At 41.1% G+C, this 12,574-nt stretch overlaps 1 protein-coding gene across 1 annotated transcript; it reads left to right on the forward strand.

The window, feature by feature from the left end:
- Positions 1 to 4,822: 4,822 nt before the first annotated feature.
- M421DRAFT_34301 (uncharacterized protein) lies at positions 4,823 to 5,164 on the forward strand (the record flags this gene model as incomplete). Its single annotated transcript, XM_033589499.1, has 2 exons — positions 4,823 to 4,981; positions 5,048 to 5,164. Coding segments are annotated over 2 exons (276 nt in total), but the record flags the coding sequence as incomplete, so codon positions are not given.
- Positions 5,165 to 12,574: the final 7,410 nt, after the last annotated feature.

Below are 12,574 nucleotides of genomic sequence, written 5' to 3' on the forward strand. Positions count from 1 at the left end.
GCTTTTCAGAGCTGAAAAATAAGGTAAAAAGGCTGTCTTAGTTTTACTATTCTTGCCTTATACCCTATTCTTACTGGCCTAACTAGTAGACCTCTAGGAGTAGAGAGTAAGGTTAGAAAGCAGAAAACTAAGCAAAGGCTTATTACTGTCTGTTGTGTAGGTAGCTGTTTTATTTAGGTTTTGGTGTTCTTGTAGATAAGATCTTTGATAAGATAAGATTTTCAGATAAGGATGGGTAGTCTGTGCGTTGAAAATTTGAAAATTTGAACAGGAGGGCGGCACCCTTGCACCAGGCAGCGCGAGGCAACCAGGCGCCTAGAGGCTCTAGGAGTTTCAGGGTAGTATATCCCAGTTGAGTTGAGATGGGCGCAGGCAAGAAAAGAGATATCTGGACAATTTGTGTTTTGGTGTTGGATGAATAATTGCTAAGAAGGACTGTAGTAGTAGGGAGGCAGCTAAATAGGGTGCAAAGAGGGTGTGCAAAGACAGGCACTACAGACATTATAGCAAGATTAGCCACAAATTACGCACCTGCACTGCAGAAATTGTAGATTAAGATAATAGCAATGCTTTTAAATAGTACTAGAAGGCACAGTATGTTTGTGCGCAGTACTGTGGTGGAGAGTACTGGTCTGTAATAGTCGCAAAGTTCGTGGGGCCGCGCGACTCGGTGGTGGTGCGCGACTTGGTGGTGAAACACGTTATACTAATTATTAATAGTTATAAGAGCCACAACTCTACAGAATTCTAGCAATACTGCAAGGATCACAAGATTATAGCTCTATGTATGCCTGCGCACTTATTGCACCTCCTGCAGCCACTTAACGTGGGTTGTTTTAGCCCTCTAAAGAAGGCGTATAGGGATAAGGTTAATAAGCTTATTTATAACTAGATTAACTACATTACAAAGCAGGAGTTCCTACTATGCTTTAAAGCAGCTTATTGTAACGACTATGCACGAACACGACACGTGACATAGCGCTCATAGCAGCTAGAGGCAAAGCTAGCTGGCTAGCACTATTATTGTCTATATATATTATACTACGCAACGAATACTTGCTTAAGTATTCTTGTGCTTACCTTTTGGTATAGGCAGAGAAGTCACGTAGTATTGATTTCGAGGGCAGGGCGCCTACTCTGTTACACTTTTAAGAAAGCTTTAACCCCTAGCAATATCTAGGGAGGGTTCTAAGGAGCTAGATTAGTTCCTTTTAACCTAGAAAGGGTTATGTTAACCCTTAAAATAAAGCTGCGCACTCTATTACTACTACTCTGTATAAATAATAAGCCCTAGTAGTTGCAAACCCTAAGCATTACCCTAGAATTTAAGTCGTAATTAACTCTAATTTAAGACAAATATAAGAGTGAGCAGGGTAGCTTACCTACTTCTATTCTAAGCGCAATTAAGCACTATATAAAGGGAAGAGCTATCCTGTTATATAAGCTTGCGCTTGCACAAAAACAAATCTATAATCTTAAAGTAGCTACTAAGGCTACTATACAACGCAAATTGTAAAAAAAAAAGCGTATTTAAGCTAAGGGAAGCCTTATAGTTAAAGAGGGCTACTAATTAACTGCTCTAATGGAGTTTAGAGCGCGTAGTGATAGAAAGAGGGGAAAGAAGCTAGTGCGCGCTAAAGGAGGAAAACTATCCTAACAACACTTTAGACAGTGTAGAGAGGGCAGACACAACACGCAAATGTGCAAGAATAATATTAAAGAGGTCGCTAAGTAATATTACAGCTTGTTTTGCCTTGTGCAGCGCTAGTTTGTGGTGTTTTGGGCCATAATAGGGTTTGATGGGGGAGGGTCTTGGCAAAAGTGGGCGACTCGCCCTGGTAGGCGACTCGCCCTACACCTACGTTACGCGCAAACTACTAGAAGCTTACTGTAACTAAAGAGTAGATAGTTATCTAATATATCCTTAATCTTAATTTGTAAGGGTTTGCGCCTTAGCTATGTAAGGAAGTAGATATAGCTAATAAACTATTTAGTATGTGCAGTAGGGAGCCTGTTCGTAAACTCTAGGCTATAAGATTTATAACGTAATTAGATTAGCTTAAGATAGCATTTAACTAAGTGTCGCAGCACATATCATGCCTGTTTACTAGCCAATTCAGGGGTGCAAATGTATGTAAATTTTGCCTCTATTTTAGCTGCAACAGTTATAAGCCTGGACGCTAAAACTGCGCAAGCAGAGGTTGAATAGATTTTCGTGTTCTATAGGTGCTATGCCTAGTATTGCTGCATATGCAAGCAAGATTACGTAGGTGCATGCGTAATCGTATACGTCAGCACCTTACAGAGTAGGCTACTCTATTTGTAAGCAGAGGGTCTAGAACATCTCTAGTTACTAAAAATAGAGAACAGCATATCTTAAGAACGAGAGGAGATACAGGCTTCGTAAGCACACCATTCTAATCCTCTCTTCTTAGAGATTACAATAACAATGCTTAGGTAAGCATAGCGCTATACCTAAGAAGGAAATACGCTAGAGAAAGATTATAAGAACAAAGTCTTATAACTTTACAACTACACCAATGCCTCTCCACAAACGCCAGTCAGACGCGTTAAAAGAAGCTCAAATACAGCATGTGCTTCAAGCTCTTAAACAAGACTCGACTCTCTCTCTACAGCGCGCTGCAGCTATCTATAGAGCTCCCCTACAGACACTAAGCGACCAACGCGCTAGACGACCTTTATAAGTTAATTCTATGGCCAAATTACAGAGCCTAACTAATACTAAGGAGCAGGTGATTGTTAATTATATATTTAAGCTAGACGCGTGAGGATTTTCCCCTCAGCTTGCAGCTGTGGCTGATATGGCCAATTCTTTGCGCGCTGAGCGCAGTCTGGGCCATGTTGGCCTAAACTGGCCTAGTACGTTTGTTAAGCGCTAACTAGAGCTTAAAGTAAAGTTTAATCGCAAGTATGACTACAAGAGAGCCCTCTGCGAGGATCCTGAGATAATCTAGGGCTGGTTTGGCCTGGTAGCCAATATCAAAGCCAAGTATGGCATCCAGGATGATGACACGTACAACTTTGAGGAGAAAGGCTTCATAATAGGCTAGATATCCACTAGAGCAGTTGTCACAGCTTTAGAGAGACAAGGACAGCTAAAGCAGGTCCAGCCAGGCAATTAGGAGTGGACAACATCGGGAAAAGTTTTTCGAAATCCGGCCCAGACTGGCCGTTGCTGACAGTCGTGGTATGGTCGTGCAACAGCCGTTCAACGGCCCCAACAGCCCTAATTTGCGCCCAACAGCCCTAATTTCGCGCCAACGTTGCTAACAGCTAAAACACTAAGTGCCTATATTTAATAAACTTAAAATAACATTGTAACATTATTGCATAGCTACCCTTAGTTCTGCTAGCACTAGTATTAAATATTTAAAAATTGCAAAATTTCACGTATAGATAGAGCGAAATTATAGCTTTAAAATAAGCAAAAAATTATTGTTGTAGGCCTACTGCAACGCAATTTATAGAGCGTTGAAGGTTTGTTTGTTGAAGGTTTGTGTTTTGAAGTTGCGACAGCACACCATAGCAGCTGCAGCTGCGCCAGCACACAATATATCAGCTGCAGCTGCAACAGCACACGACGTAGCAGCTGCAACAGCACACGACGTAGCAGCTGCAACAGCACGCAACAAAGCACCTGCTAACAAGCACACACTGCAGAACAGGCAGGCCTAGGCGTAAAATTCTTAATTTACCTACTATTCTTGAATAATATTCTTGTATTTTCTAATGTTCAGGCTGCTAGCACCCTAGCAAAGAATCTTAACTTAGTGTCTTTGCAAGGAACATTAAGCTTAAAACCTTCTACGCTTAATAACTATTCTATTAATAGGCCTATAATGTTGTTTAATAGCTTATTTTAAAGAGGAGACTTAGTAGTATATAAATAACGTGGTTTATCACCGAGCCACCAGGTATCACTGAACCGCCACCCCTCGCCAATTTTGCGACTGTTACGATAATTATTACAATGCCATCACAACGCAACGCGCAATCACCCTATAACAAAGGTACACTATACCTTGCTATCCAAGCTACAAAAGCTACTGTGCCTGACAGTATAAATCACGCGTCTAAGGCCTTTAGTGTTCCCTAATCAACGTTAAGAGACTGACGCGCAGGAGGGCTTGCACAACGCGATCGCGAGGCCAATTCAAAGAAGCTAATAAAGGTAGAAGAGGAGGCAATAGTTAACTGTATACTTGAGCTGGACAGGCAAGGAATAGGCGCAACAAAGACTATAGTGCAAGATATGGCTAATGATCTGCTTGCTGCACGTGGTGAAGGACCTGTTAGCAAGCTCTAGGTAAACAGGTTTAACACACATACCTAACAAATTAAGCTTTAACGTAGCCAACTGTACAATTGTTAACAAGCCCTAAATGAAGATACACGCGTTATAACGCCCTAGTTTGAGCTGGTCAGGAATACAAAGGAGAAGTATAGAATCCTAGATAGAGATACCTACAACTTTAATAAGACTAGGTTCATGATAGGCATAATTAGGTCTAAGATAGTGTTCACAGGCTTAGAGAAGCGATCTAACCCTAAGAATATCTAGCCTGGCAATTAGAAGTGGGTCACAATCATCATTGGTGTCTGCGCTGCTGGCTAGGCTATCCTACCCTTTATTATCTTCTAAGGCAAGGTCCTGATTACAACCTAGTACCCCAATCTGCCTTGCAATTAGGTAATTGCAACTAGCAAGAATAGCTAGACAATAAACAAGCTTAGTCTAGAGTAGTTAAAGCACTTTAACGCGTCTACAAAAGAGCGTACTGTTAGCACCTACTATCTACTTATTATTAATAGCTACAAGAGCTATAACTCTGCAGAGTTTAAGGAATACTACGCAGAACACAAGATTATTACCTTGTGTATGCCCCTACACTCATCGCACCTGTTGCAGCTGCTTAACGTGGCCTGTTTTGGCCCCTTAAAGAGGGCGTACTTAATTAAGGTTAACGCCTAGTTATAATACTTAAAGATATAAATTAAGAAAGAGTTCTTCCTTACTAGCTTCTAGACAGCCTATTACAAGGCTATTACAAAAGACAATATCTACAGAGGCTTTAGAGGCGCAGGACTAGTTCCTTTTGACCCAGAGCGAGTGCTATTAAAGCTTGATGTGGTCCTTCGCACGCTAACACTACCACCACTAGAGACTACCCTATAGGAATCTAAAACACTAACCAGCGCAAAGGAGGTTAAGTCACAAATGTTGTATATCTGTGAGCACATGCGATTGCACAGAGATTCGCCCCTGTCTCCTATTATAAAATCACTTAACTTGCTTGCTAGAGGGGTTGTGTGGATAGACTATGCCAACATGTTGCAGAGAAGGGAAATAGATAGCATAAAGAAGGCTATTAAGGCTCTAACAGCGCAGCGTAGTTGCAAAAGAAAGTATATCTAGACAGAGGAGGCTCTTACAGTTAGTGAGGTACAGGATATAATAGCTAAGAAGGACAGTGGTGGTGGTGAGGTATCTAAACAGTCTAGGAAGAAGGTGCGCAAAGAGAGGCACTACGGACGTTGCAGCAAGACTGGCCACAATTTGCGCACCTGCACTGCAGAAATATTAGATGCAGATAATAGCGCTGCTTCTAAAGAGTAATTGTAGCAATCATAAGTATTAGTGTAGTGTTGTGGTTAAGCGTAATAGTTGTGTAATAGTTAGTGACTCTAAAAAAGTTGGTGAGGGGTGGCGGTTTGGTGATACCTGGCGGCTTGGTGATAAACCACGTTATAATAAAAGTATAGTTATTAAGCAGAGCTACTATTAAAGCAGGATTAGGAGTTATTATAGCTATTACAGCTGTTAAGACTGTTAGAGCTGTTAGCTTAAAATTAGCTAGACATTGAATGCACACTGAATAACTGTTGTAGGCCTACAAGTCCTACTGTTACCTACAGTACAATGCCACGATTTCCTGATTTCGACAATGGAAAAACTTTTCCTGATGAACAGTCATTAAGGGCATTAATGCTAAAGGGTGGGCTATTCCGCCCTTTATCATCTTCTAGGGCTATAATTACCTCTTAAACTAGTACAAAGAGGATAATCTGCCCTATAATTAGGTTATTAGGGTCTCTAAGAACAGCTAGACTACTAACAAACTTAGTCTTAACTAGTTAAAGCACTTTAACACGCATACAAAGGAGGGTACTATTAGCAGCTACTATCTGCTAGTTATTAATAGTTACAAGAGCCACAACTTACTAGATTTCTAGGAATACTGCAGGGATAACAAGATTATTACTGTATGTATGCCTCTGCACTTATTACATCTCCTGCAGCCACTTAATATAGGCTGTTTTGCCCCTCTAAAGAAGGCGTATAGGCGCTAAGCTAAAGACCTTATACACAACTAGATTAACTACATCACAAAGCTTAAGTTCCTGCTATGCTTTAAAGTAGCCTATAATGCTGTATTCACCTTAATTAATATCTAAGGAGGGTTCTAAGGCGCTAGACTAGTCCCCTTTAACCTAGAATAGGTTATAATAGGGCTTAATGTGAAGCTGCACACTCTATCACTATAACTCCCTAATAATAATAAGCCCTAGTAGTTGCAAACCTCTAGTAATACCCTAGAACTTTAGTTGTAATTAACTCTAATTTAAGAGAAGTATAAGAAGCAGCAGGGTAGCTTACCTAATTCTGTGCTGAGCGCGCTTAAGCACTACGCAAAGGGGGGAGCGATTCTATTGCACAAGCTAGTTTTGGCGCAACAGGAGAACGCTGAGCTTCACGCAGCTCTAGCAGCTGCCACAGAACGTAAATCGCGCAAAAGAAAGCGAATCTAGAAGGAAGGGACCCTTACAGTTAAGGAAGGGCAGTAGATAGCAGCTCTAAAGGAGTTTAGGGCACGTAGTAATGGAAAGAAGTTAAAGAAGCAGGTGCGCGCTAAAGTAGGTGAGCCCTCCTAACAACACTGTGGATGGTGCAATCAGACTAGGCACAACACGCAAATATGCAAGAATAATGCAGAAGTAGTCTCTAAATAATATTCTAAGCTGTACTGCACCTTGCAGCACTAGAGTGTGGTGTTTTGGGCCATAATAGGGTGAGGTTTAGTAGGGTCTTGGCAAAAGTGTCCGACTCGCCCGTGTGTCCGACTCGCCCGTGGGGTACGTTAACATAATATAGCAGAATACCTAATATACTAAGTAATAGATAAATCCTTCTTTGTAATGCTCTATTGCTGTAGACTGCACGCTAACAGAGTAGGTACTATGCTAAGACCCTTAGCTATAGTCAACTATAGAACACGAAAATCTATTCAATCTCTGCTTGCGCAGTTTTAGCGTCCAGGCTCATAACTATTGCAGCCAAAATAGAGGCAAAATGTACATACATTTGCATCCCTAAATTCGCTGGTAAATAGGCATGATATCTGCTGCGAAACAGAGGATACTACAATAAGATCCTAAGGTAATGAAAACATGGTTTATGCTAGTAGAGGCACTAAGGCTAAGTATAGCATCTACAACAATAATGTGCACAATTTTAATAAGACTAGGTTCTAGATAGGCGTGATAGGGTTAATAAAGGTTGTCACAGGCGCTGAGAGACATGCTTAACCTAAGCTTATTTAGCCAGGCAATTAGGAGTAGGTTACAGTTATATAGAGCATCTGCGCTGCTAGATATGCAACCCCACCTTTTATTATCTCCAAAGGACACATCCACATCTCTGCCTAGTATAAGGAGACAGATATCCTCTGTTCTTAGAGACTCTAATAATCTAGTTATATGGCAGGTTGTCCTCTTTATACTTGGCAGGTAGGTAGTTACAGCCTTCAAAGATAATAAAGGGTCGAATAGCCTACCCTGTGGCATTAATGCCCTGTATAACTGTTATCCACTCCTAGTTGCCCTGCTGCACTGCCTTTGGCTGTCCAAGACGCTCTGAGCCTGTAACAACTGCTCCTGTTAATATTTAACCCATTATAAAGCCTATCTAATTAAAGTTGTTCATGTTGTTGTCCAAGATCCTATACTTAGCTTTATTATTCTCTACAACGCAGAACTAGCCTTGTATAATCTCTTAATCCTTACAGAGGGCTTGCTTGTAGTTGTATTTGCGATTAAGCCTTACTTAGAGCTTAGGGCGGCGTTTAACAAACATGTTGGGCCAGTTTATGCTAACATAGCCTATATTACGCTCAGCGCGCAAAGAATTGGCCATATCGGCTACAGCAGCTAGCTGAGGGGCAAATCCTCGCGTATCTAGCTCAAGTATATGCTTAATAATCACATCCTCTTCACTCTGATCCATAATCTGTTAATTTGGCGTACAATTAACACGTGCAGTCTATCCTATGTATTGAGCGTGTAGTGTGCTATAAGGCGCGTTATATATAGCTACACCGCGTCGCAATGTGAGTGTCGCGTCTTGTTTGATTGCCTAGAGCGCAAGCTGTATCGCAGCTTCTTTTAAGGGCTTAGAATTGTGTTGTTGTTGAGGCATTGTGTGGTAAGGTAGAAGTTTGGTGTGGTCTTGGCAGAGTGATCCGCTCGCCCGTGTCATCCGCTCGCCCGTGTCATCCGCTCGCCCGTGAAGTACGTTATAGCTTAGGCTGGCTTGATTGATTGAGTGATTGATCGATTATTTTAACGTCCTGTGTGAGTCTAAGACTATGTAGGATGAGAGCGGTGGGGCTGCTCTATTAATTTACGAGTTTTTCTTTATAAGGGAATAGTACTTGTAGATTCTTAGACATATAGTGAGAGCCTGTGCTCTAGTTATAAACAGAGGAAATTAGTTGTCTGTTGTCTGCTGTAGATACTACTTGCGTGTGCCTACTCTAGTCACTTAAATAAAAGCTAGTGTAGCTTGGATCCCCCTGTTTGTGTCCAGGAGGAGAGGTATTGTGAGTCTTGTCTCCTGTAGGCTGCTTTTTAGTTACTTTCTTGCTTCTCTGTAGTTTCTACAGCTAAGTAGTATACGAATATCAAAACAAAACTTGTCCAGATATCTCTTTTCTAGCCTGCGTCCGTCTCAACTCAACTGTGATATACTAGCCTGAAACTCCCAGAGACTCTAGGCGACTGGTTGCCTCGCGCTGCCTAGTGCCAGAGTGCCACCCTTATGTTCAAATTTTCAAATTTTCAACGCACAGACCACCCACATTTATTACAAAATCTTATCTTATTAAAGATATTATCTACAAGAACACAAAAAACCTGAAAAAACAGCCTTCCTACACAATGAAATGCAGACAGAGATAAGGTACCTCTGCCTGTGCAAAAATAAGCTCTCCTCTAGTCACTTCTTATTTATTTCTTTATAAAAGAGAAGGATACCAACACCTAGGACCTAGGACCCAGGACAATAAAACTAGAACCTCTAACTAATAGAGAGCAATCTCTAGACAGTGAGACAATGGACCTAAGCACTCCTAGCTCCCCTGATCCTCTAGGAGAGATGTACCTACCTACACCTACTCCTATGCCTCTACCTCTGCATCTGTCAACGCCTCTGCCTCTATTTGCAGCTATACCTCTGTCTTAGCACTCAGTCTTAGCGGAAACACAGCCTAGCACTTCCATCTTTAGAAGCTCTACCTTGCCAAGGCCTACTTCCTCTTCTAAACGACCTGCTAGCAGACCTGCTACCCCTCCTATGCCTAGACTTCCACCTTTCTAATTTGACGCTGCCACTAGACCTGCTGCCTAGGCACCTATTGCTAAGACAGTAGAAGAAGCACTGTCTATTGCTAGAATAATAGTTATTTAAGCATCCTCTCTTACTACCTCTAGCAAAGAACAATCTAACATCCTAGACCTCTTAGAAATCTTTAGAGACTACACAGATAATAATAGACTAAATAAGCAAGGCCTCTCTAACCTAGCCTCTTAAGTCTCTAACCTAGAAGCAGTGTCTAAAATAAGTAAAACAAGAGTTAGACTTTTATAAAAGCTACTCTCTTCTACTACTGCTACTTCTTCTACTCTACCTAGCTCTTCTATAATAACAAGAACACAGACTAAGATAGCAAACAATGTGCAGCTTATAAAGCTACACTAAATATACAAACAAACCTAGAATGCTAGACAACTTAAGGATCCTACAAGTAAATCTAAACAAGAGCGCACAAGCAATAGAGAGCACCTTACAACTTGTAGTAGAACTAGCAATAGACCTTGTACTAGTACAAGAGCCTTAGCTTATTCCTGCTAGACAATCTCCTTTAGAATACTTAGACACACGCTCTGTAAATCACCCCTCCTTTACACAAGTCCTTCCTTTAGTACAAGACTACAGCATAAGACTATATGTTTTAGTCTACTCTACACGCACTATACAAGCGCAAGTCACTATATTAGCAGACACTAGTCCTGATCCTAACTTCCTAGTTATTATAGTTAAGAGCTCTAGAACAACCTTCTCTATTTACAATGTCTACAACCAGCTAGACACACAAGGCAACACTACAATAGAGAGAAAGCTCCTTAGCACCTCTATCTTGCCCTCCGCCATCCTGCTTGGCGACTTCAATATTAACCACCTATAGTAGGACCCTATAGTGTCTACTATAACTCTAAGAGCAACTAGTTTTGTTACTTAGCTAGAAGAACAAGACCTAGAACTACTAAACAGCCCTAGCACAGGCACTTTCTTTAGGCCTAATATGAATAGAGAGAGTGTCCTAGACCTAACCTTTGCTACAACACAGCTAGCAAACCTTATAGAAGACTGGCAAACGCTAGGAGGAATTAGCTCTAACCACCTAGGCATCTTATTTATAATAAGGATGCCTAGAACACAGCAACTTAACAAACCTGCTCCTAGGTTTAATATAAAGAAAGCAAACTAGAACCTGTTTAGCAAAGTGCTAGCAAAGGAGATAGTAAACAGCTCTGCTCTTAGCATCGCGAGCACTCCAAATTACTCTGCAAGCAGATCTCTAGCACTTATCTAAGGAGAAGACCAGGACCTAGAAGAGCATCTAGAAACACTAGGCAAAGAGCTTACTACAGCTATAACTAAAGCAGGTAAGGCAGCAATTCCACAATGCTCTACCACTGCAAAAAGCAAGCCCTGGTGGAATCAAGACACAAAAGGACGTAGGACAAGCATGCTCAGCAAACAACGCAAACTGCAGAGAGAACTTGCTAATAGCCTAACAAGTGCCTACACCTAGAAAAGAGACTATCTAAGAGCTAGAAATAGCTATCTACAAGCTATTAAAATAGCAAAACGCGACCATTAGAACCATTAGAACCATTTCCTAGAGAGAGAGGACCCTAAATCAGTCTTTAAATCTATGGCTTATACTAGAACTACTTATAGCTAGAACATACCTGCTATCCAAGGCCTAAGAGGAATAGAGGAATCTTTTTAAGGCAAATGCTCAGCACTAAAAGAAACTCTCTTCCCTAGCCCTCCTGCTTCTAGGCCTATAGAGTGGAACAGCTACCAACCAAGCAACTAGGAATGGCCTAATCTTACTGTAGAAGAGCTAGAATACGCTTGCTCATCACAAATCCAAAGCAGCTCTCTAGGGCCAGACGCTCTAACACAAGAGATAATTACTGCAACATATAAAGCACAGATAGAAATATTTTTCTCTGTCTTCTCTGCTCTATTTAACTACAGCTACCACCCACAGGAATAGAAGAAAGCAACAAGAATTATCCTAAAAAAGCTAAATAAGGCTAATTACGCTACACTTAAAGCCTACAGAGTAATTGCTTTACTTAGCTGCCTAGGCAAGGTTGTAGAAAGAGTAGTAGCAAAACACCTTAGAACTCTTGCAGAAACAACAGCTCTTCTTCACCCCTCATAACTTAGAGGAAGAGCACAGAAATCTGCAATAGATGCTTCTATACTGCTGCTTGACCAGGTCCAAGTGTAAAGAAAACTAAAGCGCACTACATCTACAGTATTCCTAGACATTAAAGGTGCCTTTGACCACGTTGCTCTAAACCAGCTACTTGCTATATTACAACAGCTACAGCTACCTTGCAATTTAATAGCATGGGTCCAATTATTCCTATCTAAGCGCCAGCTAAGGCTATCCTTTAATGGAGAAATAGAAGGTTTTAGCAGTATTACAGCAGGAATTTCACAAGGCAGCCCTGTCTTACTAATCCTGTTTCTAATATATATTAGACCTCTGTTTCAATCTATTACAAACTACTCCCTATACTACCTAGACAACCTAGCAATTACAGCATTATCTACTAGCCTAAAGAAGAACGTCTATATGCTAGAAAAAGACACAGCAAGCCTATTTGCTAAAGGAGCAAGCTGCGCTATATAATTTGATGTAGCAAAGACAGAGCTTATTTACTTTACAACAATAAACAAAGCTATTAGCTCTATACTTACCCTGCTAGACAGGTCTACTATAGAACCTAAATAGACTGTAAAGTGTCTAGGAATCTACTTTGACAACGCAATCTCCTTCAAAGAACACGTAGCTACAAGGATTAGCTAAGCAAGAAACGCTTTCTATAGAATGTGCAGACTTGCAAACAGCAATAGAGGCCTCCCTCCTAGCGCTATAAGACAGCTATACTTAGCATGCGTTTCTAGCAT

The sequence above is a fragment of the Didymella exigua genome (genome assembly GCF_010094145.1).
Source record: "Didymella exigua CBS 183.55 unplaced genomic scaffold M421scaffold_6, whole genome shotgun sequence".
Classification (NCBI taxonomy): Eukaryota; Fungi; Ascomycota; class Dothideomycetes; order Pleosporales; family Didymellaceae; genus Didymella; species Didymella exigua.